The sequence below is a fragment of the Eleutherodactylus coqui genome, chromosome 10, assembly GCF_035609145.1.
Source record: "Eleutherodactylus coqui strain aEleCoq1 chromosome 10, aEleCoq1.hap1, whole genome shotgun sequence".
NCBI lineage: Eukaryota > Metazoa > Chordata > Amphibia > Anura > Eleutherodactylidae > Eleutherodactylus > Eleutherodactylus coqui.
The window spans coordinates 117,400,256-117,428,106 of NC_089846.1; the positions used below are offsets into that span (position 1 = coordinate 117,400,256).

The 27,851-nt window shown below is 43.7% G+C and overlaps 1 protein-coding gene across 1 annotated transcript in view; it reads right to left on the minus strand.

Moving 5' to 3' along the window:
- Window positions 1-476: 476 nt before the first annotated feature.
- PASD1 (PAS domain containing repressor 1) overlaps window positions 477-27,851 on the minus strand; it is a 141,198-nt gene continuing 113,823 nt past the window's right edge. Inside the window, exons 11-21 of the mRNA XM_066581775.1 lie at window positions 25,750-25,856; window positions 21,862-22,009; window positions 19,652-19,733; window positions 17,926-18,049; window positions 16,295-16,401; window positions 16,106-16,192; window positions 14,681-14,839; window positions 10,462-10,653; window positions 8,091-8,578; window positions 6,863-7,070; window positions 477-5,282 (exon numbers count right to left, since the gene is read on the minus strand). Of these exons, the coding sequence (XP_066437872.1) occupies window positions 5,124-5,282; window positions 6,863-7,070; window positions 8,091-8,578; window positions 10,462-10,653; window positions 14,681-14,839; window positions 16,106-16,192; window positions 16,295-16,401; window positions 17,926-18,049; window positions 19,652-19,733; window positions 21,862-22,009; window positions 25,750-25,856 (1,861 nt within the window). The 3' untranslated portion in view covers window positions 477-5,123. The remainder of the gene's footprint in view (window positions 5,283-6,862; window positions 7,071-8,090; window positions 8,579-10,461; window positions 10,654-14,680; window positions 14,840-16,105; window positions 16,193-16,294; window positions 16,402-17,925; window positions 18,050-19,651; window positions 19,734-21,861; window positions 22,010-25,749; window positions 25,857-27,851) is intronic.

The window sequence follows — 27,851 nt, forward strand, 5'->3', positions numbered from 1 at the left end:
AGTCCCCTATTCTTGCGGTGTTCCCCAGCGCACACACAGGCATCTTGACTCTCTACAGTAGGCTGCGCATGCATATGCCCATAGAAATGTGCATGCACAGCCTTCTGAAAACAGTCAAACTAGCTGCGTGCATGCTGACTTTGCCGGGAACACTGCAGAGATTGTGAGCATGAAAAACGGCTTCCCGGACTCTACATCATCTAAACTTAGTTAACGGTTCTTATACTTGATGATCGTTTCCCTTTAAAGGGCATCTGTCACCTACTTTTAAACCTATAAGAAAAGCCTATGAGCTGAAAGTAGGTGACCCACTGAGTACGGGGATGTAGGTGGTATACTTACCTTCCCTGCCATTCCCCCATTGTCAGGGCTCAATGTATTGAGCGGCACTGCTAAGTAGTCTGCCATTTCTAAGTTTACAATGGGCGGACTACTTAGCAAAGTAGCTCAATGCACCAGGGCTGACATCGGGGGAACGGCGGGGAAGGTAAGTATGGCACTGACATCCCTAGACTCAGCAGGTCACCTGTTTTCAGCCCTTAACCCTTTCCAATCCACTGTCTGACCTCTGAAGACAGTATGATTTAAGGCTGTACAGCTCTGATGTTGGAAGATGTCCGTCGGGGTTCTCTTACTGTATATTGCCAGACGCTCTGCTGTTCTAGCCTATCCAATGTGTCACCTCATGCAGTACTGGCTTTAGCCAGCAGATAGCGCTGTTGTACAATGGCAGAAAAAGAGTAAGCCCCCTAGGAAAACCAGGATACAAATTGGATTGGAAAGGGTTAAGCTTAGCCGATAGGGCTAAATGTAGGTGACAGATTCCCTTTAAATAACATCCTGCAATAACATCAAAGTATCCGCTCCACTGTACAAACTAATGTAGGCCTAAGAAGTACTGACGTATATCATGCCAAGCATGAAGTCTTCTCAGCATTGACTGGCACCATCCAAGCTACAAATAAATAAATCTAGATTTGGTCTACAGAATATCTGCCTCCAGTGTATCCTCCGTAGGATCTGCCTCTCCAACCACATTTTGGTCTGCAGCTGTTTACATGATTGTTCTCTACTATGTGCTATACAATGCTACGTCATATCTGTGCAAGCATTGGACAAAGTGCTGTTCAGAAGATCCCTGAATTATACCTGCTGGCTACTTTATGGCTGTAGGATCGGATTTGCCCTACTAGCAGTCCTGCATTGGAATTTCTTTAAATTGTTTGTACTTTTAGCATGGAGCTAATCGCAAGCACATCTCCCAAAAGCTCAAGTTATTGAATAGACAATTTGTGAAGATCAAAACGGGGCTTACTTCAGAATTATCAGAAGTATTTCTAGCATATTCTTAAAGCTGTTGCCTTGGGTTAAAAAAAAAATGGTGCTTTTTTTTTTTCCAGAAACAGCGCCACTTTTGTCTAGTGGTTGTGTTTGGTACTGCAGCTGAGTCCAACCTCAGTGAATTTGAACTGCATAACCCATGGACAAGAGTGCTGTTGTATATTACTTTTTTTCACCCACTGAAATCAATACTGCTGGTGAGTTCAATCCCCACATTGTACCTAGAGCAGAATACACTATTTTCCCATTTAAAAAAAAAAACTGAAACTGAAGCCTTTCTGTTTTTTTGAAATCCCATGGAAATCAATGGGGAAAAAGATGGATCTGGTTTTTTTTTCTGTTTTACGTCAATTTCTCTCCTCCAAAAACGGAGCAGAGAGACGGAAACCCTGAACTAAGCCCTAAAGCAGCCTAATAAAAATGGCCTTTTTCAGTGTTTTTGTATAGATTTGACCCCTTTTAGTGATTTGTAATACCAGCCATTTTTGACAGATTCGTGTGACTCACAAAAAGTAGTTCCGGGGCTTCAGAAACAGCGCGTTCTGCCTGAACTACATATTTATAGTGTATTTATGGTACATAAATACATTGATAAAGCTGACTTTATGCAAGTGAGGAGTGATGAATTTGCATTAACACATCCGTATTTGTACATCTGGTACCAAAGTGCACCAGCTAAAATGCTGGCAAAAGTGCCAAAAGTGGCCCTCAAAGGCGGAGCTTCAAACTAGTACTTTAAAGGAACCGGTCACATTCTACAAGCTCCATGAACTAAGTTATGGTGCTTATAGGACAGGTAAGGAGGAGTCCAGCGATGTACTTTTTATTCTTTACAGGCTCCCCATTCCTGTGCTGTCACCAGTGGAAGTCCGTCAGTCAGTCCGACTATATTCTGCAGTCGCACTCCCATAGAGATCAGTGCGCATGCTGGAAAGGGTCAAACCGACTAATCAAGTGCCAACTTCCACCTGTGTGAGAACAGGGAGTCTGGTAAGTATAAAACACGCATCCCTCCCCAGACTCCTCCTTTCCTGTCCTCTAAGCACTATAACTTAGTTCCTGGTTGTTATAGGGCATAACAGGTTCCCTTTAAAAGGGGTAAGTCCAGAATTAGAAAAGGATGACCGCCATGACAAAAAAAACAAAACACCACCACACCTGACCATAGGTTGTGTCTGGTATTGCAGCTGGCCTCCATCGAAGTAAATGAGGCTGTGCTGTAATACCATACACAACCTGAACATAGGTGTGGCACTGTTTCTGGACCAAAGCAGCCATGTTTTTTTTTTTAATTCACCATGAAATAGCCCTTATGTATTTTATGGCTTGAAACTAGTGATCCGACCGACATACACTTGGGTTATATAATCCTTAATGAAAGCAGCATTTTGGTATTCCTATTCTTTTCGTTTGATGCAGTCCAATACAATAAATATCTGGGCATTTACTTTACATACATGTCTTATAAATAACAGGAGTACAATAATAGATCATACATAATACAATACAAAGTGAAGGTGAAGTTACAATCTGCCAAAGTTAGGTGTTCATGAGCTCGGCCATCCATAAAGGACGCCCAATTGGACAATCTGGAGGTTGTGCCCAGATGTGCATCTGTGTCTATTACCTGATAAGGATGAGTAACGAGTCCCAAGCTGCCCACTCCCCATCATTTTAGTAGTCATGACAAGCCATAATACATTAGACAGAACCATTAGACAGAATGAGCAGCTGGGCCGGTATTACTTCTTTTGTATAGGAGGCACTATTGAATATTGTGGAACATTTACTTGGAGACAATGAAAAATAAAGATTTAAGAACACAAAACCAATGCAATAAATATATTTATATAACAAATATAACTCTGTACATTCTTATTGGATGATCTAGTCTAACAATATATGGGCACATATGAAATAAAAGCTGCATACCCACATATTAACAATAGCAAGCATGCAGTATTCATCTGAATTACAGTGCAAGTAATCCAAACCAACACGGCATCATGGATGGTCCACGTGTGCCCGTCTCCAAGAGCCGTTTCATGTATATACAGACATAGCAGGGCTGGATGACATCTGAATCTTCTTTTGTCCGCCATACGAATGCACTGCAATAACATAGCCCGGTAGGTTTACCTACAGTCCAATGAGAAATTGCATTGACTAGTGTCTTGCAAAAAGTAGTGACAGCGCTACAGAACAGGTCCTTCTAATTGAGATTTATGGAACTGAACTCACTGCCAATGTATTAAGCAACATTTCGAGCAATCATGCACCGTTCCTCCAGCTAGGTTACTGCGGTGTAGGATATAGGGCAGCTGTTCCTTATCCTACAGGCTTTTTCATAACCCTTACGTCAGTCATAAACGTAGGGGCGCTGAAATAGGGAATATCTCTTGAACTGCATACCATTAGTATAGTACAACTGGGTTAAGAGAATTACGCAGGTTTGAAGCTGTCACATATCCTATATTACATCATTGGGGCCTGAAGAAGGGTGTATCATCGCCTGAAACGTTGCTTAAAATATTGGCGTTGACTTCCAAACATGTTAGCAAGGAACTGCATTGCGAGGAATTCTTTTTATTGCTGTCTTTACTTATCCATTGGCATTAAAGAGGTTGTTCAGACCGGCGGGTATCCACCACGCTGGATTCTCTCTTATCAGTTGTTCATTGGGCCATTGTGCTCATGCACTGAACTGATTTTTGCAGGAAGCAGACAGCTCCATTCTCACAGCAGTGGCCAGGCTTGGAATTATAAGCAAAGCTCCAACTGAAGTAATTGCGAACTTGGTTTGCAATACCAAGCCTAACCACTGAAGTGAGAACAGAGCTGTCTGCTTCCTGTAGAAAGGCCCAGCAAACACCTGATCGGCAAGGTGGACCCCCCTTGATCAACTATTGATGACCTATCTTGAGTATAGGGTATCAATAGTTCAGTTTCGGAAATCCCCTTTAAGGGACATGTACCCAAGCATACCGGAGTAGGTATGGTTCTCCACCCCCCACCCCCTCGTGTTTGTAAATTTAAGACTGCTGTGTTGAGAAAGTCAGCTCTGCTACATCTATATATGAACGTTTCGGCCAACCAGCACCAGGCTGGAGCATTATGACCAGTTTGGATATCCATTGGGCACTTCTCTATGAACTCTTCTGATATAACTCTATAAGGAATACTTTGGCATTAAACTCCTGATTGATACAAGGGCATAGAGAACATCACAATACTAGCATAAATCTCTGAATTTCTTCATACAGTAGGCGTACAAAGATGATGCTACATAATGTAGCTTCTATGGTACATAAAAATAGTGCCTGAGGTTATTTGACTAAACCTTAGACTGCCATTTTGACCCACCAAGCACTCTTCTAGAACATCCTATGCGTAACCAAAGCCACTAGCTTTATGGCTATATAGTTTGCCGGGCATAGATATTCAGAATATCGTCCATAGTCACTTACTGGGTATGCTTTGGCAAACCAAAAAGAGCGCCCCTGACATACACTTTGGTGTATAAGTAATATCAGAACTCGGAGCTACTCTTGGTTCTTCTTGAAGGCAGCTGGAAATCTATAATATTATAGATGGGTTTGTTGTTTTCCTCCCCAATTGTTATATTGCCCATCTTCAGCCAACGTTTCTCCTTCTCGGCTCTTCAGTACAATCTTCAGAGGACTGGGCATGCTATGGAGAGAGAGGGCTTCTGGGCCCATCCACTACTGTTGCACACGGTGCACAAGTATAATGCCTGAGCTCTAATTCTCCTTCCTATAGTGTCACGGGAGCTGCATCTCCGGTAAGTCGGATATATTACTGGACTGATTTTGCTGTTGAGGATGCAGAAAATAGCCCATAGTAGTATTCTGCTGAGAGATGTGAGGCTGCTGAAACATACGTTGAGACTGGCTCGATTGCATTGATTCTGGATTCTGCATCTGAAACATAATGAAAACAGTGAAATATTGTATATTAATGCAGTCCTTCCTTTACATATCACATGGACCATTGGGCAGTGAGCAGGTCAATAGCCCTACTGCAAGGGACAGCCAGCATCGAAAGAGATACAGGAGTAACAACCTCATTAGTACTTGTAATAGACACTCATTGAAAAAAAATAATGCATCAAGGAGTGGTCGGAATCGGATGAAACTTTATATGTGTGATTGTAGTGATTATATATGTGATTACAATATTAGAGTGAAAGGATACATTTATTGGAAAAAACTGTACAATTCAAAGGAGACTCTTGACCCAGTTGGGCCACCTCTAGCTTCTGGAGCTATACTGGTTCCTTATGTTGTCCTGCAGCATATGAGTCCACATTTGCTATAAGTGAGCCTCTAGATCGTAGGTTCTTGAAGTTGACACCCCAGCAAGTCCCATAAATGCTCAATCAGTGATAAATCTGCCGCCCAGGCAGGCCAAGGAAGTGTGACAATGTTGTGGGGGCTTCCTGTGACCCCCTTGTGTGTGCGGCCGAGCATTATCCTGCTGCCTTTTGGAAGCCGGCATGAGAGGAACACATGTGGCTTCAAGGTGTTCTGAACATATCACTGAGTTCTTAGTGTCCCTCTATCACTACTAGGGGTGACCGGCTGTTGTATGCAATCACTCCCAACAAGACCATCACACTAGCATTTTGGGCAGTGTGCTTTGAACTTGGCCTTTTCTGTGAAGCACCACTCACCCGAGGTCTCCATACTCTAACAGTATTATTGTCGACCCTCAAACAGAACTTGGATTTGTTGCTAAAGATGATGTGGTTTCAGTCCGTACCAGTACTAGTCCAGGTTTCTTTTTCACGCCCCCACTCCAAATGAAGGTGGAAGTGTTGTGGTGTTAATAGCAGAATACGTGACACTAAATTTCCTTCTGCTAAACCCGTGGAAATGGTCCGGGCAGAGACGGGTCTTAAATGAAGGTGCCACCTGTGTCTAGATGGTGGACAATGAAACTGTTGGATCTGCTTGTTGGATCTCTCTACCGGTGGTCTGTCTGGACCATCTGGAGTCGGTTCGCTGTGTTTGCATGTTCTCACATAACCACTGCTCAAAACTCCTTCTAACAACCTGGTCAGAACAGCCTAGATGGCGGACAAGTCGTCGAAACGATCATCCTGTTTCTCTCATTTCAGTCATGAGTCCCCTCTCAAAGTCTGTTAACCGGGCACAATGTCTTTGAGTGGGTCATAGAGGCGACTAGTGGTCAACGATCTCTCAACAAGAGGTCCACTTCATAAAAGTAGCCTCTAAGAGCCTTCTTATAGGGAAACGGGGGAGGGAGCACTTTTACAGCATCTGCTGGAAAGACCCCCATGTGTAATCAGACCACAACTGTAATCACTTGATATGACAACAGGACAGGTTTTGTGTATCAATCCGACATTTTTATCTGGATGCATTATTCCTTTATGTCGATGAGTACATACCCATGGGTGTTCTGCTGATATGAAACAACATCCTATCATTCTTAGCATGTAAGTTCAACTTTTACAGATTTCTACCATTTACGTTACCTGAAGGTAGAGATGCTGTGATTGGACCGGCTGCTGCTGACAATGATGTAGGTGAACTGCAGCATGGGTCTGCTGTGGGGTAAAGCTTGCTTGAGGGATCATAACTGAAGGAGTATATGCTGGAGCAGGGGACGCTGCAATCACCGTGCTACTTGTGATTGGCTGCATCGGTAGTGAGGGCGGCCGCATTTGTTGGTCCTGGACAAACCTGTCATACAAAGATAGAACATGAATATCTGTGCAGCAACAACTCAAAAGTCTTATTTAGTTATCATTCTTATGGAATAATTCTACAAGGGTTTTCCAGTTTTATATATTAAATAATAATCACTTCATAAAGAAAAACCGTACCCATCCCGCAAATATAATATAATTCTAATATACTTTATGTATCAATTCCTCACCATTTTTATGGTATTTATTTGCTGGGCATAGCATAGGGGGCGCAGAGGTAGCAGCTAGTACCGGGCCCTGGCCCCTCTATTACATAAGAAGACACCAGTATTATAAATGGCACATGGTAGGTAGGGGGCCCTTTTACAGATTTTGCTTTGGGGCCCGGGAGCTTCCAGTTTTGCCTCTGGCTGACAGTGAATGGGAACAATGCTGTGTTCATTCAGATGCAGCAGACCTGTACATAGCAGCTCATAGCTGTGAAGTAGATACAATTGTATCCAGTTTTGGTAATGCTCTGTGTACTTTAAGCGTGTGCAAGACATGTTTACATGGACGCAAGACACACCCCCCTTCCCCGCCGTGATGTAAAAGGGTATTTAGCCTAATGAGTTCTAGATCTGTCTTTTTAATGCAGAATTGTGCAGCATATTGCGCATCTGTGCCCGTATTGAGTGTGCATTTGCACCACTCCCATAGACCTCTAGGATCACTGATAGCAAACTCATGGTCAACTTTTGGCCAAACTTCTATTACCTTATGCCCAGCAATGCATCCATAGCTGCAAAGAGGAATAATATTAACTATACGTACTGCTTTGATTTTTTTTTTTTAGCCTTTGGTTGCATTTTAAGCTCTGCAGAATAGCTACACATATACGTAGATTGATTGCGCCATTGTTTGTCCTGGCCGTTCAAATGCTCCACGAAGCAATTGAGTCGTCCATTAATTTGTATGAAGTGAATTATAAGATTGCTGTGCACAAACGGAATTAAGTATACGGTACCTTAACTTGAACAGCTCAAACGCTGCATAATAACGTAAAACTGTGTACCTCAAATGCCTGTCTTGGGTGAAATCAGACGATTGGGATCTATCCCCACGATCCGTTGATATCCGTGAAGCAGCAGTAGCAGGGGGGTGAGTTTGTGGGAACATCATAGTATTATATAGGGGCATCACATGAGTCTGTAACACTGCTGTCTGCTGTGTTTGGTTTCCTCTCATCATCCGCTGTTGCCTCTGTAGCTGTTGCTGCTGCTGCTGTTGTTTCTGGAGCTGCTGCTGTTGCTTCTGCAGCTGTTGCTGTTGCTGCTGTAGCTGGTGCATTTGCTGCTGGTGCTGTAGTTGCTGTTGTGCTTGCTGGACTTGCTGATGCTGGTGCTGCGGCGCTTGTTGTATTTGTTGATGCTGGTGTTGAGGCGCTTCTTGTATTTGTTGATGCTGGTGTTGCGGTGTTTGTTGTTGTATTTGTTGGTGCTGCTGCTGCGCTGCCTGCTGTTGCAGTTGTTGAGTATGTTGGTGTTGCTGGTGACCTGCATTCTTTTTTTAATACAAAATAAAGATGACTAGCAGTTAATTGACGATAAAAGCTGTATATCCACACTGTAAGTCTGTATACAGTAAGGGTATTAGTGTATCTTGACTCCACCGGAAGCTAGGAACGCCCCTGTCAAACTCCTAGCTCCCGATAGGGCCAAGGGTGTAAGGTCCTGATAGCACACTGTGCAAGAAATGTCAGCGTTACCTGCAGCCTTTGTCGCAGGGTGACATTTGTGATGAGGCTTACATTTTGAGTTGCAAATGCTGCCATGTTACCGCTGTAACATGGTAGCATTAACATCTACAAATGTAAGCCTCATCACAAATGTTACCCTACTGTTCCCTGTTTACAGCTGCCGGACTCACCGCTTCGGCTGCGCTGCGTGCATTGTCACCTCAGTCTCTACCGTTCCCGGTAAAGACGCATCTTCTGGGGATTTGGGGGTGGGGGGAAGCTGGCGGTGTGTGATCAAGCAGTGGCAGCCCACCGGATTACACTGTGTGTCTCCCCCCGGCCCTGTGGCCTCCCTGCAGCCACCGGCATGTACAACGTACATCGCTTGGGGGTGGCTCTGACAGTTGTGGAGTGCTGCCGGAAAACCTTCCTCAGGACACTTTTGGCTTTGTGAAATAACCCAGTGGCTTGTGCCTCGGTACCCAGGAAGGCCGTGTGAGCTCTGCTGGTGCCTTTGCACCAGGCACCGCTGCATGTCTTCTCAAGGAAACTTGTAGTACCCTTCCAGGACCTAGCTGGCAGGCTGCTGTGCAGCCAATCAGGTACAGGGGGCATCACCCCCTGTCAATCTTGACTCGACCAGGACTTCCTGGTGGCGTCAAGATACACTAATACCTACAGTAGGTATTTAAATCCTTAGAATGTAATGCTATTTCACAAATTAACTGGCTGCCATAAATAGATTTTGTCAAAGCTTATTTATAGTTATTTATAGTGTACCCGAGTTTTCAACAAGTTTTCTAAAATACACCAGGTTCTCCTTTTGCTCTCTCATTTGCTGCTGTTTGCACCGTTTTGGGCTGCAATTCCTGATTTTCGGGTGGTCTTTACCATTTTTCAGTTTCTCTGCTGTTTGCAATTCACTACCAGGCAGGAGGCATGTAGCAAGCCTAGCATTCTGCCAGTAGTTCACTGTCCTGCACTTTCTAGCTCAGACTTCTCATGCTGCGTTGCAGAGTTTGTTGGGCTAATCAATAGGGAGGAAGTATCTGAATGCCTGCCCCTCTGCTCTCCCAGCGAAAAGTTAAGTAAACCCACTATAATGTGTGTATACATAGACACACACTCAGGGGAACTTGTTGAGATCCTTATCACATGGTCTGCAAATCTGTCAGTCTGCAGCTTCTGAGTGCATGAGAGCATCCCTGTGAAGATAGCTCCTGCCCCATCACTAAGGAAATGTCCCTGTATCCTTGTTACTACAGAAGCTCTGTACCTAACAACAGACAGTGGATTGCAGAGAAGCTGAAACAGAGACCCCTAGTGGCAGCCATTTCAAACGTGATTTACAGTGGTAAAGTAACAAACTTTTAATACAAGTATATTACAGAAACGATGAGACCAACAGCTAGTAGATGAGCAGAAGTTGTCTGTAAGGTTAGTGCCCTTCTAAGCATTTTGGCTCTATGTCTAATGTACTGAAAACTGTAAACCCTGCATTTAAGGTAGGTGTTGAAAATACTCTGCTAAGAAATAGGACTAACTAACAATTAAAAGGGTTATCCCACCAAAAGCATTTATCACAGGATAGGTGATAAATATATGATCCCTGGTGGTCCGACTGCTGGGCCAATTTCTAGCAAAATGGATCACCACCATAAGCAAGCCTAATAAATAGATGAAAGATCACATGTTAAGAATTAGTTACCTGATTTGGTGTAACATACTGATGAGTGGAGGTTATCTGAGACCCACAAAAGCGCTTGGGACTCATCATCGACTGAGATTTCTTTCCCATTTCTAGACCTTGCCTGGCCACTACACCGGCCTGGCGTGACACCCTCCTGGAATCGGGCTGCTGCACATTAAATCCCATTGGGATTGGTTGCTGCATAAACATCTGCACAAAAAAGAAAAAAATTATATTCATAGAAACATACAAAAATTCATGGCAGATACAAAAAAAACTTGATCCATTCAGTCGGCCCTTATATTGTTGTATTTGTTGATTGGAGGCCACATTAAAGTGGATGTATCACTTATTTTTTTTACTAATTAAGAGCAGACAGTGAAATAGTTTCCATTTTTCTATTCTGTTTTAATTTTCTGGTGATAGATTTTTTTTAAATTTCATTTTCTGTACGTCACTATGGAGGCTGCCCTGTTACATGAGCTGCTGTTAACAGCATTTACTGCAGCCTCATGGGCCACTCATGCAATGGACAGGAGCAGGCCCATTGACCTCTATGGGAGAATGTAGTGAGCATGCACGGTGACATGTCTAGAGGTCACGTTGCAGGGAGGAGGTATATATGAGTTGTGACCATCTCCTATAGGTTTTACCTTTCAATGTAATCCTGGCGGTTATGATGACACAATCTTTTTTGTTAAGTCTTTATGACAACGCTTCTGAAGAGGAAACCAGGACCAGACCATTTTGCTTGGGCCTGGTGTGATATTCCTCATTCTGTGGAACGGAAGGGGGATAAACTGTAGCCTTGGGAAAATGTTCCGCCGTTAATCTGCTTAGATTCATTGTCATTCATTAAGATTAAATGTGCAGGACTGAAAAAACTATAAACTAGAACTTGTGTCCGGTCCTGAAGACACTCTACTGCTCTACACAGAAATCCAACATTAAGTTTCAGGCAGACACAACTTTTAGCAATAATCCTGTAATCTTTTCAATATATTAAAATCTTTAACGAAAATGTATCACATGTATTTTTTACTAGTTAACCCCACATAGTGACTCACATTCTGTTTTCTAATTTGTTTTATTTTTTGATTGGCAATTTTTAATTTTTTTATTTCTGTATGTAATTACGGGTTCAGCAAAGTTACCCAAGCTGCTATTAACAGCATTCAGAGATTTGCTTTACAGCAGCCACATAGACCACAGGAACCTGTAGTTTGGACGGGACTCACTGACTTCTAAGGAGAGTGTTGTGTGCATGTTCTGTGACCTGTGCAGGGAGGGGAGGAGGTGAACTGTGACCATCACCTATTGTGTTATCTATATATAGGGGTCATTTTTCATTGTAATCCTGCCAGTGATGTTAATGAGATGACTGCTGAAAAGTGGTCTATAACTAGAGATGAGCGAGCGTACTCGGAAAAGCACTACTCGCTCGAGTAATGTGCTTTATCCGAGTATCGCTGTGCTCGGGTCTGAAGATTCGGGTGCCGCTGCGGCTGACAGGTGAGTCGCAGCGGGGAGCAGGGGAGAGCGGGCGGGAGAGAGGGAGAGAAAGATCTCCCCTCCGTTCCTCCCCGCTCTCCCCTGCAGCTCCCCGCTCCGTGCCGGCACCCGAATCTTCAGGGACGAGCACAGCGATACTCGAATAAAGCAAATTACTCGAGCGAGTAGTGCTTTTCCGAGTACGCTCGCTCATCTCTATCTATACCATAATAGAATGTGTAAATATTATGAGGCTCAGTGCTCAGTGAGAACTGCAACATTTCAAGATAACAAAAAAAAGATATATATACACTACCGTTCAAAAGTTTGGGGTCACCCAAACAATTTTGTGTTTTCCATGAAAAGTCACACTTATTCACCACCATGCGTTGTGAAATGAATAGAAAATAGAGTCAAGACATTGACAAGGTTAGAAATAATGATTTGTATTTGAAATAACATTGTTTTTACATCAAACTTTGCTTTCGTCAAAGAATCCTCCTTTTGCAGCAATTACAGCATTGCACACCTTTGACATTCTAGCTGTTAATTTGTTGAGGTAAGCTTGTGAAATTGCACCCCACGCTTCTAGAAGCATCTCCCACAAGTTGGATTGGTTGGATGGGCACTTCTGGCGTACCATACGGTCAAGCTGCTCCCACAACAGCTCAATGGGGTTCAGATCTGGTGACTGCGCTGGCCACTCCATTACCGATAGAATACCAGCTGCCTGCTTCTGCTGTAAATAGTTCTTGCACAATTTGGAGGTGTGTTTAGGGTCATTGTCCTGTTGTAGGATGAAATTGGTTCCAATCAAGCGCTGTCCCTGGGTATGGCATGGCGTTGCAAAATGGAGTGATAGCCTTCCTTATTCAGAATCCCTTTTACCCTGTACAAATCTCCCACCTTACCAGCACCAAAGCAACCCCAGACCATCACATTACCTCCACCATGCTTAACAGATGGCGTCAGGCATTCTTCCAGCATCTTTTCATTTGTTCTGCGTCTCACAAACGTTCTTCTTTGTGATCCAAACACCTCAAACTTGGATTCATCCGTCCACAACACTTTTTTCCAGTCTTCCTCTGTCCAATGTCTGTGTTCTTTTGCCCATCTTAATCTTTTTCTTTTATTGGCCAGTCTCAGATATGGCTTTTTCTTTGCCACTCTGCCCTGAAGCCCAAAATCCCGCAGCCGCCTCTTCACTGTAGATGTTGACACTGGTGTTTTGCAGGTACTATTTAATGAAGATGCCAGTTGGGTACCTGTGAGGCGTCTGTTTCTCAAACTAGAGACTCTAATGTGCTTATCTTCTTGCTTAGTTGTGCAACGCGGCCTCCCACTTCTTTTTCTACTCTGGTTAGAGCCTGTTTGTGCTGTCCTCTGAAGGGAGTAGTACACACCGTTGTAGGAAATCTTCAATTTCTTAGCAATTTCTCGCATGGAATAGCCTTCATTTCTAAGAACAAGAATAGACTGTCGAGTTTCAGATGAAAGTTCTCTTTTTCTGGCCATTTTGAGCGTTTAATTGACCCCACAAATGTGATGCTCCAGAAACTCAATCTGCTCACAGGAAGGTCAGTTTTGTAGCTTCTGTAACGAGCTAGACTGTTTTCAGATGTGTGAACATGATTGCACAAGGGTTTTCTAATCATCAATTAGCCTTCTGAGCCAATGAGCAAACACATTGTACCATTAGAACACTGGAGTGATAGTTGCTGGAAATGGGCCTCTATTCACCTTTGTAGATTTTGCACAAAAAACCAGGCATTTGCAGCTAGAATAGTCATTTACCACATTAGCAATGTATAGAGTGCATTTGTTTAAAGTTAGGACTAGTTTAAAGTTATCTTCATTGAAAAGTACAGTGCTTTTCCTTCAAAAATAAGGACATTTCAATGTGACCCCAAACTTTTGAACGGTAGTGTATATATATATAGTGACATGTAAACTTTCTCACAATTTTTAAATTTAACAATAGGTGCAGCTGTCATAAGATAACAAATACTGCAGTACTTACCCGTCCTCGGCCCTAGCGATCCAGCACTGCAAGCCCCACTGTTCATCCACTCTCTTATGACATAGGAAGTCAGCTGATCACCGCCTGCCAATCAGAGGGTGCAGTGTCATTTTTCAGAACTCATGGCATTCAGCATGTGAGCGCTGATGCCAGGAGAATGAGCAGTGATGCTGTGGCCTCTGATTGGCAGGCAGTGGTCAGCTGACTTTCGCTGTCATCAGAGAACGGATGAACGCTGGAGCGCTGGACCGAGGACAGGTAAGTACTGCTGTATTTGTTACTTCCTGACAGCTGCATCTGTCATTACTAGAGATGAGCGAGCACGCTCGGTAAGGTCAATTACTAGAGCGAGCCTCGCTCATCTCGAGTAACTGCCTTCTCCTCCAAGCGTGCTCGGGGGGGGGGGGGGCAACGGGAGTGAGAGGCGGGCAGCAGCAGGGGGGGAGAGAAAGAAATCTCTCTCACTCTCCTCCCCACTCCCCTTCGCCCTCCCGCCACCCCCCCTGAGCACGCTTGGAGGAGAAGGCAGTTACTCAAGATGAGCGAGGCTCGCTCTAGTAATTGACCTTACCGAGCGTGCTTACTCATCTCTAGTCGGTACATTTTTAAAAAGGTGGACAGACGGTCCCCTTTAAGCTACAAACCTGATTTTCTGTTAACACATTTCACTTTATGAAACATGAAGTTTATGAAAAGCTTCCACTAAGTAATCCCTATGCTTGATACCTGCATATTGGAGTCCTGCACTAGTTGTAGCTGTTCCTTTAAGACATCTAGTTCTTGCTGCTGCGTCTTGATGTCTGCCTGTAATATCCGCGTCCGCTCTTCCAGTTGTTCCTTCAGTTGGCTCACCATTCCTAGGTGACTGGGGTAATGACACACCGGCTACAGAACATAATGAAAGATGTTACTGAGTGGGAAGCTAGTAGTTAGGAAAAATAATAATTCTGTAATTAAATATATAAATACACATTATATATGTAGAAATCTTTTTTTTTTACAAACCAAACCCATTTCCCATAAACTAAATAGAACATAAAATGATTACCGACCTGTATGCTCAATATACCTTACATGGTCCTTCCTAATACATACAAGGGTTTCAGTCCATATGATGTCTATATGCCATAACTTTGGTACTATAGATAGAACTGCCATTGTCAAGAAAAGCTGATTGTCAGTCATATGGATTGAAAAGTTAGGGCACATGAATGGAATGCTATCCCTAACCACCTTTGGTGTGCTAGAACTAGCCTAGAAGCAGAGTGATCACCCCGCTAGAGGGGGGCACATCCGGAACCTCGGAGCCTAGCCTGTCCTTAGATGGAGGATAGGGAAGATATTTACTGCAGATGGAAAAAGCAATGTATGCAATACAGTATTTGGCAAAAGTGAAAAGCTTCACACAGAATAAAAAGCCACAGGTACTTAGCTGACTGGAGACTACTGCCTCACCACATACCTAGGGCCAGGGGTGTAACTATAGGGAATGCGGTTGGACCTGGGCTCTGGAGCCTTAAGAGACCCATATAAGACCTCTCTTCTCCATATAGGCAGCCCAGTACTATGAATAAAGCATTATATTTGGGGGCCCCAGGCAAGACAATAACCAGTGCCGATGTAGAGGCGGGCCCACAATAAATTTACTTCCATTATAGCTGATTGGTCAGCTAGCGGAAACAACCTCCCTGTCAGCCAATCAGTCTATACATTGCAGGAGGTGTTGTAGCAGGGTTGTGAATTATACACTGAGCCCATTGAGGGATTTCTGACAGACGATACTTCAAGGGTCTTCTGCAGTGACAGGTAGAACTCACTCATCAGCACGCAGCACAGAATGACAGGGTGCATGCGCCAAAGGTGCGGTCATTTGGGCTGGGGTCAACGTCGTGCCGTCACCCTCCTTGCCTTCTGATTGCAGTCATCATGCGGCAACACATATACTGTTTGACACAGGTATTCTGCCGTAGGTGCGATGCTATCATGGGAGAATACAGAACGGCATGGAAGCACTATGGGGCAACAAGCGGGAGACCAAAGACAGGAACTTCAAGTAGTTCGTTGTTAGATGGAGATCACTGGTGGTCAGGATAAAACGGAGAGCCGTGCATTGATCCTAGTCACATGGCTACATAGTAGCGATATATTTACCATGATAGGTTGTTGTGGTGAGATAGTCGGCTGTGCAACATGGTGCTGGGGTATATGTTCTGCTGGAGGTTGAGGAGTTACTACCCGCTAGAGAAAGACAGACAAGACATAAGCAATATACGGAACAGGTTTAGGATTAGTAATAAGTCTAGTGCATGGCAACGGTCACATAGGTATATAGGTACATACCTGGTTGGCAGTGGATGCCATTCTTATTTGGGGCATGTCTTGCTGGCTCAAGGTCATCGATTGTCTAGAAGGAGTACTGGCTTCTGTATGTCTCATGGATGATGTTGCTAAAACACGTGATAAAATAACTTTAGTAATCTACTGTATGCATGCGAACAATTGTACATATTCTACATCCTCTTTCCTAAATCTTCTAGAAGCTAAGGGTGGTTTCACATCTGTGCTGGGGATTCCTGCTCAGTTTGGGGAGCAGAAAAGGGGAATCCCAGTGGCCAAATGGTTCCGTCTCTGGAGATACCAGGCGGATCCCGTTAACTATATTGGGGTCCGCCCACTTTCTGCCCAGCATGCAGCGCCTTTCCTTTCGGTATTTTGTGCTAGATCTGCGATGGAACCTCCAACAAGAGGTCCCAATGCAGATGTAAAAGCAGCCTAAGACAGTAATGTTCAAAAAATAGCAGTCCAACATCAAAATAAATAGCTGTTTTTGGTAAAAGTGATACTTCTAAATAGCAAGTAATTTACTTCTAAGTGCAGTAGAGTAATAGAAAAAAGACAGACCCAACAATTATTAGGTGCGTGGCCTCATTGTGGGGAGTTTTCAAGATAATAGCAGTGAGAAGGTAAGTGGGTGAAGTCATTAATTCTGTGGAATAGCAGGTTTTGCGCACGTGATTCACTGTACCAATCTCTTATAGGCTCCCATGTTGCTGCTCACATGAATTGTGTGAAATACGCATCCAAAAAGGCCAGGGAATATATCCTGTGCCAAGGCCGGGTCCAGGGGTACTGCACCAAGCAACGCAAGAGGGGAATGTAACATTCAGGGGGACAGCGAGGCCTCAAACAACACATTTTGAGTCTCGCTCAATGGTATATGTAAAACCAGGGAGGACCCCTTCTAATGGTGACTGTTTCCAGGACAGAATGGCCTGGTGTTTGCTTACCCCACCAGACCTTTTTCATGACCCTTGGGCCAATTTTCCCCTAATTATGCAGAATGTTTGCAGAGGGGAGTCCTATACATATTCTTAAATGGGTTTACAGACATTATACAAAATCACCACAGTCCATGTAGCCTATGAAGACTTCATCCTCGAATGTAACTATGGCAGTTCTAGCCTTGTAGGGGCGGAGTCAGGTGCCTAAAGGAGGAGCCTAATGCAAGACTGTTACTTCTAGTTAGGCTGAATGGTACTAAGCCCAAGAAGAAGGAATAGTGTGGCCAAAGGTTCCACCCATGTTCTCTGCCCCGACCCTTACCCTCTGGTCTAGAGTTGCATGCATGTATCCTAGTAAAAGAATTGAATTTTAACATGGGTTTCTCAGAGGCTGCCGGTACGGTAAGGCGGCCATTTTGTTTAATGCATATAGAACCCCTTTAACAATCAATAGAAAACAGTTAGAAAAAATCCAACACCCTGATGGATCCATTTGAAGTAAAGAGGTATCCAACATGTTGAATCAGTCATGGTTTCCATAAAAATCAAGCTGTAGAGTTTTATAATGGAAGCCATGACACCGTCCGTTGTCCAACGCACCCAAACAGCGCCTTCATTAACGCAAAAAAAAGACACAAGAAAAACTATACAATAAATATAACAAGAATTAAAAAGAAAGAATTTACGTACAAGCTGAGTCTGAAAGGGCCGTGTGAGACGATCTGCGGGAGCTGTGCGATGAGACGGACACACCTTCCCTGCTCTGCTCCTGGTTATTTGTACGTTGTCTAATATTTAGAAAGGCGTTCTGCATCTGGATTAAGAAGAAAAGACACCATTGTTATTACTCCAATGCAGATACAGAGAGACAAGTACATCCACGGCCTCATTAAGAGGGTACTACAGACCCTTACTATTCATGACCTACGAGTTGATTGGTGGTAGTCCTCCGCTTGGGATCCCTGCCGATCAGTTGATCTTCTGGCCCGCTATCAGTGCAGTCCACATCGGTGGTGGTCAGAGCCAGAAGTGTAGTAGATAGCTTAATCCCCATTGAAGTCAATGAGTTTAATGCCTTCTATTACGCCTCTGGCTCCTCATCGCAGTCAGAGCTGGAAGTGTATTTGAAGGCATCTCCCCAATTGCTTTTAATGAAAGTGAAGCCATCTATTACACTTCCGGCTCTGACCACCGATGTGGATATCTGACTCTGCTACACTGACAGTAGGCCAGAGGATCGGCTGATCGGTGGGGATCCCAAGTGGTGGACCCTCACCAATCAATTATTGATAAGCTATCCTGGGGATAGGTCATCAACCCTAAATGCCTGGAATATCCCTTTGACTAATTACACCACCAGATGGGCTCTATTTTACAGGGTCCAACAAAAATAATCCCAATCTTAATCTGGAGCCACCGATAAATTAAATTATAGAAAGGATCGATCAGCATAAGGAACAATTATTAAAACTATGTATGGGGGGGAAGGTGACTTAAAGAGGAGTAAAGTTTAAGAATAGCACATGAAAGCAGAAATCCACTTTCTGTGTCTCTCTAAAGGCATAGTCACATCAGCGCCCATGTTACTGCAGGAAGGAGACGGCCGCACTTCAGGACGGACGTCTCTCTGCAGCGCCGGAGGAAAGAACATGTGACCAGCTTCATTGCTGGTCATGTGTTCTTTCTTCTGTGCTGCGGGGAGTCGTCCGTCCTGAAAGACGTCTGTCTTCTTCCTGCAGTAAGGGCACAGTCACAAGGGCGCAACGGCACCCGTGTGACTAAGCCCTCCGTCCTGTGGGACCGCTGCTATGACTGAAATAAGGAAAGCGTACTCAAAGTGGCTCCTTTTGCTATGATACATATATGGAGCCATCTTTGGACCTGTGTTCATTCCATGGACTCAACGTGGATCGGTCCCGGAATCTCCTGCATGGTGGATGACTTCCTGGATGATCGGCCCCTATCGTAGTAGAAGGAGCCACTTCCAGTACGCTTCCCTTACTTCAGTCATCCCAGCGGTCCCACGGGACTTAGAGAGACACGGAAAGTGGATTTCTGCTTCTCACATGCTACTCTTAAACTTTGCGATTGGGTTTTACTCTTCTACAGGGGCCACAACACAAAATTAAAATCCATGTTCCATGCACCATACCGTTGTGTAGCACATCCATGCTTTCCTATTGAAGTACACTATTGATATTTCAACATGGGACACCGGTATGGAGATATAGTGCTGATCAGTCTTTTTGACGACACCCCGTAATTGCAAATTGCACATAGTAGGATCCCTGCCGCCTAGCAGATTATCACAGCAGTGTCCGGAAGTAGACACAGTTCACAGGACGTCGTTAAAACGTACAGCAGCTGGTTAATGAAATATAAAGTACTCGTATATGGCAGCCATTGTGCAGTATACCTTTAGTGATGAGTCTGGGATTTCTAGAGCAGACTCCACCAGGCCCATTTCTCTCCTCCTCTCCGCTCGGACTTCAGCATAGCTGTAAGATAGGACAGTAACGTTATAAGACGTACGTCTCACAGGCGATGCAACCCACTCTAATAGTATGATATGTACTATATAGATCAGGTTATAATGTACATACAGGGAGAAAAGCCATAGAATGGATTCGGTGGTGGAACAGGCAGCCAACGGTATTGTGCTCCTACTTCCATGTAACTCATGGCTAGCATCAATAGTCTCTCAAACAATTGCGGAGTGTGGTAGTTTTCTATAAAGTTACCGTCACTAGAAAATGACCATTAGAGGGTGCTATAGACCACTTATAAAGTTGGCTGTGAAATCGCACATGATCATATGTCTATATGTAGAGGGTTATGTACGAGGCTTAACATAGAACTCCTTGCAACATGTTGCAGTGCATTATCGACTAACTATTCCATTTGCATACTGCAGTGAAGTTGCTTGATGATATAACTAGAGCTTCATTATAAAGTTGTAAAAATGATTGCCAAGGGAGCGTCGGGCTGCTGGACCGCTCGGACATTGGCTTCTATCGCCAGGGAAACCATTGATTTTTGTGAATGCTTATGGTTCTTGAGAGCAGAAAGCCGGGTCAGCTCTGGCTAATGGATAGAGCTCAATAATCATCCTACAGTAAAAAAAAAAGTTATACAACTTTCTAATATTCTTTATTTTTCAATAAGTCGCCATTTCAAGATCTCTGCTTGCTGGCAGCCAATAAAAACATCCTTGTCTGCATTGAAAAACGTCCTTCTCACACAGGTGCACATACCGCCCATAGGCCTTTTTACAGCGGGCGTTAAGAAGCTTTATTCTGATGCATACATCTTTATAAGGCGCTGCATGAGAAGCCTGGCATAGGTCTTCCATGCCAGGAGTAGCTGGGGCCCACAGGCGATCTGCAGCTGAAATGGTGGACACCAGCGAGACTGCAGATCCCAGCCAAGTAACCCTTTACATGCTGTGATCCCTCTGTCTCCCATTGAACCCCTGCAATGTGATCGTGGGGTCCTGATGGGTTGCTATGGCACCTAGAGGCTTGAAGATGGTCTCTGGTGCACAGGCCTCTGCATGAGCTTTATAGTCTTTATAATACACCGCAATACTGAAGTATTTTAGTATATTATAGAAACGATCAAAAGTGGTGAACTTAAATTTGTCTAGTAGGAAACAATAAAAAGTTTAATGAGTTCCAGATGTGTTCTTTCTCCAGCGAAAATTGTGCTGTTTTTCACACATCTGCTTGCATACGGGCGATATTTCTGTGGGAGTTCCAACCGATTGCAATACAGATGGAAACTGCTCAGGTGAAAAACCATTGATCTCAATGGGTTAATACACACGACTGATTTTTATTTCGGACCAATTCAGGACGCTCTTGTTCAGGAGTCACCCATTATTTCCTATGGGAGCATGAAATAATTGCATCGCACTGTCATGCCATGCAAATTGTACGCAAGTGCAATGCTTTTTGCTAACATTTTACTTTTTGAATCACTTGCGATTTCTTTTACTTGTGTGCCTATTCTCTGAGTAGACCGGACAACCCCTTTAAAGCACATGATAATAAAGCCTCACACAATACTATAGTATTCGCATTGTATGACTGCTATGGCGATTAGGGTGGAAGTCGATATGCACTAAGCTGATTCTTCTGCTTCCAGACACACAGTCACAGCGTTTGCCGACAGCTGCCACTAGGGGGTGCTCACTGCATAGAGATTTGTACAGCTCCCATTGAGTTCAGTAACATTCGTATAAAGCCTGCGCTCCCCGTACTGGTGCCTGAACTCTGTTTGATGGGAAGCAAGGGACCTGTAGATCTGTGTGTACAAAGTGGAGCTCCTAATTAGGTTGGACATTAACTTTAACAGAAAGTATTCCATTTGTCGGTTCGGGCACCGGGGCCCTTCCTGAGTTTTGCTATGGGCCCTATGATGTTTGTGTACGCCCTTGGTCACATAACAGGTTTTTCAGCTTGAATCTATCTTACAAAACTTCAGGAATCATATAAGACAGAACTCAATAAAGAGAGAACAGCAGGCCAAACAGCTGCGAGGTTCTGGCACGGTTGCAGGTTCAGCTTTGTTGTTCTTAAACTAAGCAGATCTTTAAGACTTTCCGACAATATGCAGAATTCTTACCTAACGACAGTGTGTGTACAAACAATGAACTCGGGCTTGGAATTCCACTGATGGTAGGTGATGTAGTAGTGCGTCTGCAGCCAGATCCATTGTTGGCCTTTGGTTAGAAACCTGTAGTAACAGGACTTTCCCTTCCCGTATTGCATCACTAATAGCCAATAAATGCAAAAACAAAGTAATCAGTGACAGACATACAAGGAACACCGAGGCCAAGAAGCCGGCCGAGACTCATATAAAACATAGCATAAAAAGGACGTTATTAACCCCTCACACTCACATGAAATTTGGGAAAAAACCCTCCTGCAAATGTCACTTTTTTAAATTGTAGATTCTTAATTTAGGTCTCATTTAAATATATTTGGCGCAGAATTTAATTGCCTTAAGTGCATTTTTAACCCCTTCATGACACCCCTCATTTTAGCTGTAAGAACCAGTTATTTCTCTTTTTCTGTTCCAGGTCTCATAACTTTTCTATTTTTTGGCCAATGTAGCTGTATTAGATCTTTTAAAGTTCTAGTTTTTATAGGAAGCAATATCAAGTACTTAGGGCTCCTCCACATGCATGTATTTGCACGCCCAATAAGCAGTGAATACAACCCATTGATTTCAAAACCCATTGATGATAGCACATAGTCGGCTACGCAAAAAAAAATTAAAAAATGATAAAACGTGCCCTATCTTTCTGCGCATTTGCACCCCAAGGGTTTTCATAGAAGTCAATAGGGGGTACGCAAATATGAGTGACGTACGCAACAAGATGTGTGAAACGCGGAGCGATTCCGCTGGAAAAATAACACATCTGGAACTAATTAGATATTTCTATCAGTGCGTTTGTTTGCCGCGTGTAAATGAACAAGCCCTGTGGGTGGGAAAAGTACAGTAAAATATGCAGATGCATGCCAAAAAAGACTCGTTCATAGTGCAAAAAAGTTGCGCTAAAGTGTGCGCAATTGTGCTTACGCTCACGTGAAGCCGGGCTTAGGGCTTATTCACACAAGCGTATATCAGCCGGTATTTTCACGGCTGGCCAAGATACGCTTTGCTAAGCTGTCTCCCCCTCACCAGCTCACCTCCTCTCTCCTCGCCTCTGGCTGTTTACAGTGGGAGGGGTCAGGTTGGGGGGCGGAGCTAAGCTCACCCCTCTCTGCCTCTTGTCCGCAGCCAACAATGGGACCCCGCCCCCTCCCATTGCAAACAGCCAAAGGGGAGGAGAGAGGAGGAGAGAAGGGGGAGGGAGTTTAGTAGTCACGCCGCTAAAGTCCCTCCCACTTCCCTTCTCCGGCTGCTGTCATTGTCTCCAATAGGAGTCTATGGCAGCAGCCATAGTCCAGCCAGGAAGATTGTTCTAGGGCTATCTTTTCCCAGTCGGGGAACACGCCTGTGTGTTCTGATGCATTGGAATCCAATGCATCGGATGGTGGCGTATATCGGTCGGCCGTGAAAACGGCGGCTGATATACGCTCGTGTGAGTAACCCCATAAACACTTTTTTTTTTATAAAAAGACTTTTTATGTGTCGTCACATTCCAGGACCAGACCAGTTTGCATTTCTCCTGGTAGGGGGCTATATGAGGGTTTGGATTTTTGCAGGACAACTCCTACCATTTTGAGATATATATGTCCTTTTATAATTTTTTATTCATTTTTTGTCGAATCGAGATTAACAAATTTTGGCACTCTCTTTTTTATTTATTTTTTTAATGGAATTTACCACGCTGGATAAATAAGTTCATATTTTATATTATGGGTTCTTACAGATGTGGCGATATATAATTTCCTATAACATTAGGCTGTTTAGATTTGGGGTAAAAAAAAATCACTGCTAGCAGCCGTACCTACTAGTATACTCATACAGTGCAGGTATAGAAGCAAGCTCCCAGGGAAGGGGTGCAGGACCGTCCGACAGGATTTATCATATGAGGTATCATTAATAGATTGTAAGCCTGCAAGGTGCACTACACGTATAATTGGGACTTGGCACACTTGGTATGCTTTATCTATGTGCTAGTATAATAGTAAACAGCTGCCCCCCCCCGCCACCACCCCAATATATGGTAGACCTGTGCTACCTCCCCCATAATGCAATTTGACTGTCTGCCTTCTATTTGGAAGTGGTGTATACCTGGCCTTGTGTATCTTTGTATCAGTATATCGGTAAGTATAGCCAATGGCAGTGATTTTTGAATTGATTTGTCTTACTAAGATTAGGGGTTACTCATAGTATACATTTTGATACTTTTCTTTCTATCTAAACTTATCCATCTGCCATAACGCATAAATATGGTTGGCTTTAGAAATGCTACCTGGGCCTTCCCAATAATTCCCTCTTTAGATACTTCCAACTCCGACATGCCATTGGAGCCCAATTTGGGGGTCTGAGCATCCCCTTTGCCCTGACCAGGCTAGAGGACTTGGCCCAGATGGCCAATCTTCTGAAGCCGCTCTCCAGCTTTTATAGGCAGTTGACATGTAGCCTAACTCCACTGAGGGACAAAACCCTTGAGAAATGGGACTCAGATATACCAGACCTGGACTTGGACGACTGGAGTGGCCTCTTGGCCGACCTCCGGGTTCCCCCTAATCAACACTAAAGATAGGCTAGTACAAGTTAAGTTCCTTCATAGTATCTATTACACTCCTGCACACTTGCATGCTATGGGCCTATCCCCTGAGGCGGTCTGTCCTAGATGTCTGACAGGCATGGGTACAATCATGCACTTGTTCTGGGAGTGTCACATCTTGCAGACTTACTGGCGAGATATTCATGAGTTTATGGAAACGAATTTGGGAACCCCGCGTATCTTACACCCTAAATGCCATTTTGGCCTTGTGGAAGACATTCCGGTTGACGCAACAACACGCATCTTATATAAACCACTGCTGTTCTATGCTAAAAAAGTAACATTGCTCAACTGGAAAGCATCCCAAAAAACCCAGTAAGGTTGCCTGGCTGCGCAAGATAAATAGTGTTACCCCTCTATATAAATTGACATACGTGGCTCGAGGTTGCCCGGCCAAATTTGATAAGACATGGAGTCAGTGGGTAGAATGCCCTAACATTGCATCAAATAGGCCTAACTAATTCTTCTTGGGAAATTTAAGAACTTTTTTTCCTTTTGGCCTTTAGTATCTGTATGAAGACTGAATGTCCGCTATACTGTTGACTGTACTGTGGGTAAAGTTAGAGTTTTAGTATGTTTGTACTTTTTTTTGTTTTTGTTGTTGTCTTGTACTTTATTTTGATTTAAAGGGGGAGATAAAAATAAAAGGGTATCTCAGATGTTGAGGGATTGACGAATCCTAACAGGCAGGGGCGTAACTATAGAGGGTGCAGGGGATGCGGTTGCACCCGGGCCCAGGAGCCTTAAGGGGCCCATGAGGCCTCTCTTCTCCATATAGGGAGCCCAGTACTATGAATAAAGCATTATAGTTGGGGGCCCTGTTACAGGTTTTGCATTGGGGCCCAGAAGCTTCAAGTCATGCCTTTGTGTAGCATGGTTTAGGTATGGGTACGGGTACAGATAGAGATAGAGGGGGGCCCCAGTTCAGCTTTTGCACCAGGGCCCCTGAGCCTTTAGTTACACCCCTGCTAACAGGCCTATCATTGTGAAATGCTACTGATGAATCTCTCCTAAATGCTACTGATGAATCTCTCCTTTCTTTTTGTATTGCGATGTATAAAATGCCCAATGAGCGTTCCTTAAAAAAAAAAAAGAAATGCTACCCGACACTGTGTTCTACTAATGGCTGAAAAGATATGTTGTGGTATGGGAGTCAGAAATACTTGACAATGCCCAAATGCTAAGTTTACTTTGAGGTTACCCCATAATTAAATGTGTCGCAGTCTTCTGGGAGTTCTAAGAAACAAAGTAATGAAGGTATAACTCACAGTGAACATGGCACCTTGCTAGCAGCTCCAGGTCATCTGCATGGTAGTAGTCATACCCTGATGTTCCCAGCACTTCAAAGGGTAAATAGCCAATTATAGGTGGAGCCCTGAAATGATACATTAGTGCTGTTAATGGGCGCAGCAGTGGTTGCTAGACTACCATAGAATACAATGCTCCACCTAAAATCTGCGATCTCTGCAGCATCCTGTAGGAGGAAACTTAACTAGGAGCCAATGACTTGCTTGTAGTTCGAATCAGAATTGGTCTAGTTCATACCAGGTCTGAACATCAGGTCTTCTTTAGTCAATATTAAATCTGATTTACTATTGCAGGGGTTTTCACAGAATTAAAATGTGTCACCTAACCACAGGACATGTGATAAGTCTCTGATCACTAGGGGTCTAACCACTAGGAATAATCATGAGAACGGGGACTCCCATGTCTCCTGAATGGAGTGATGGTCAAGTTTGTGCTCTGCTGCTCTATTCACACTCTATGGGGCTGCCATAGATAGCCAGGCTCTATACTTGGCTTTTCTTTGGTAGTTCCATAGACTTTGAATGGAGGGGCCAAAGAATTCAAATGGGGAATATCACAGGACATCTAAAGCAGAAGACATGTGGAATACATTATCTCTCTTTCCTACATACAATTTTGATCCTACTTTACAAATACATTACAAATAGAGATGAGCGAGCACACTCGGTACGGTCAGTTCCTCGAGCGAGCATCGCTCTTCTCGAGTAACTGCCTTCTCCTCCGAGCGTACTCGTGGGGGCAGTGGGGGGAGAGCGGAGGGGAGTGGGGGGGAGAGTGAGAGAGATCTCTCCCCCCCCCCCCCCCCGCTACCGCCTGCTGCTCACCCCCGCTGCCCCCACGAGTACGCTCGGAGGAGAAGGCAGTTATTCTAAAAAAGAGCGATGCTCGCTCGAGGAACTGACCGTACCGAGTGTGCTCGCTCATTTCTTATTACAAAGTTATTTTCTAATTTATGTATTACAGATTGTATTCACATGTCTGTTGTATTCAGGGTGGAAAACTCCAAGAACTCCTTTTCCAGGTTTCCTGGAACTACAATATTGATGGCTTATCCTTAAGATAAACCATCAATATCAGTCTGCAAAGGCGCTAGTGGCCAAAACTAGTGATAAGCACATTTTTGAAAAGTTTGGTTCAGTCCAAATTAGTCTGAATTTAGAATTTCACCATTTTCCCTAAAACTGGTGTTTGACACTGTCTAAGAGCCATAAAAGCCCTGTAGAACACTCTTAGATCACTTAGAATTGCATCTAAGTGTTTTTGAGCTGTTTTTAAGGCACATTTAATGAAAAACAAAAAAAAAATGAAAAAGACTAAAAAAGGAGAAGGAAAATATTATTTTTCCTTCTTCTTCTTTCTCTTTCTTTTCTTATTGAAGTGGGTTCGACAGAGACGAGCCGCCCAAGGTTCGGGGGCTTGTGTATCCGAACTTTTAGCAAAATTTAGCAAAAAGTTCAGTTCATTCCAAATTAGTTCAAAACAAACCAAAAGTTCACCAAAACACCCTACTGCTGGTGTACAACACTAAGAGCCATAAGAGCTTTGTACGGTATTACATTCTGAGTGGTATACAAGGCTTTTATGGCCCTCAGACAGTGTTATACACCAGTGTTCAGGACTAGTGTTGAGTGAACTGAATCAGTAGAACCCTGTTTCAGGTAAAACATTGCTAAAAGCTTGGTTCGTATTCATGCCAAACGCAACTTTTAGCAAACAGGCTTCTACAGGTTCGGTTTGCTCAACAATACATACTCATGAATATTCACACAGTTGAATACAACCGCAAACCCAGAATGCAAAACATACAGTATTTTGTGAAGAAGAATCACAGCTGTATATGTAGTTTATACAGGCAGATCACACAGGACTTAATCTCCTTTCTAATCCCAAACCAAAGGCTAAACCCTGTGGCTAGTCAGTAATTCAATCTACAGTCGGATTATTTCTTTCACACACTTCCAGGTTTCTGTAAAGAGGGACGTGAAAGTGCACAGTATGTCATCTACAGCTATATAAGCCCTATTTTATGAAGAATCCTAAAATTTGGAACTAGGGATACATC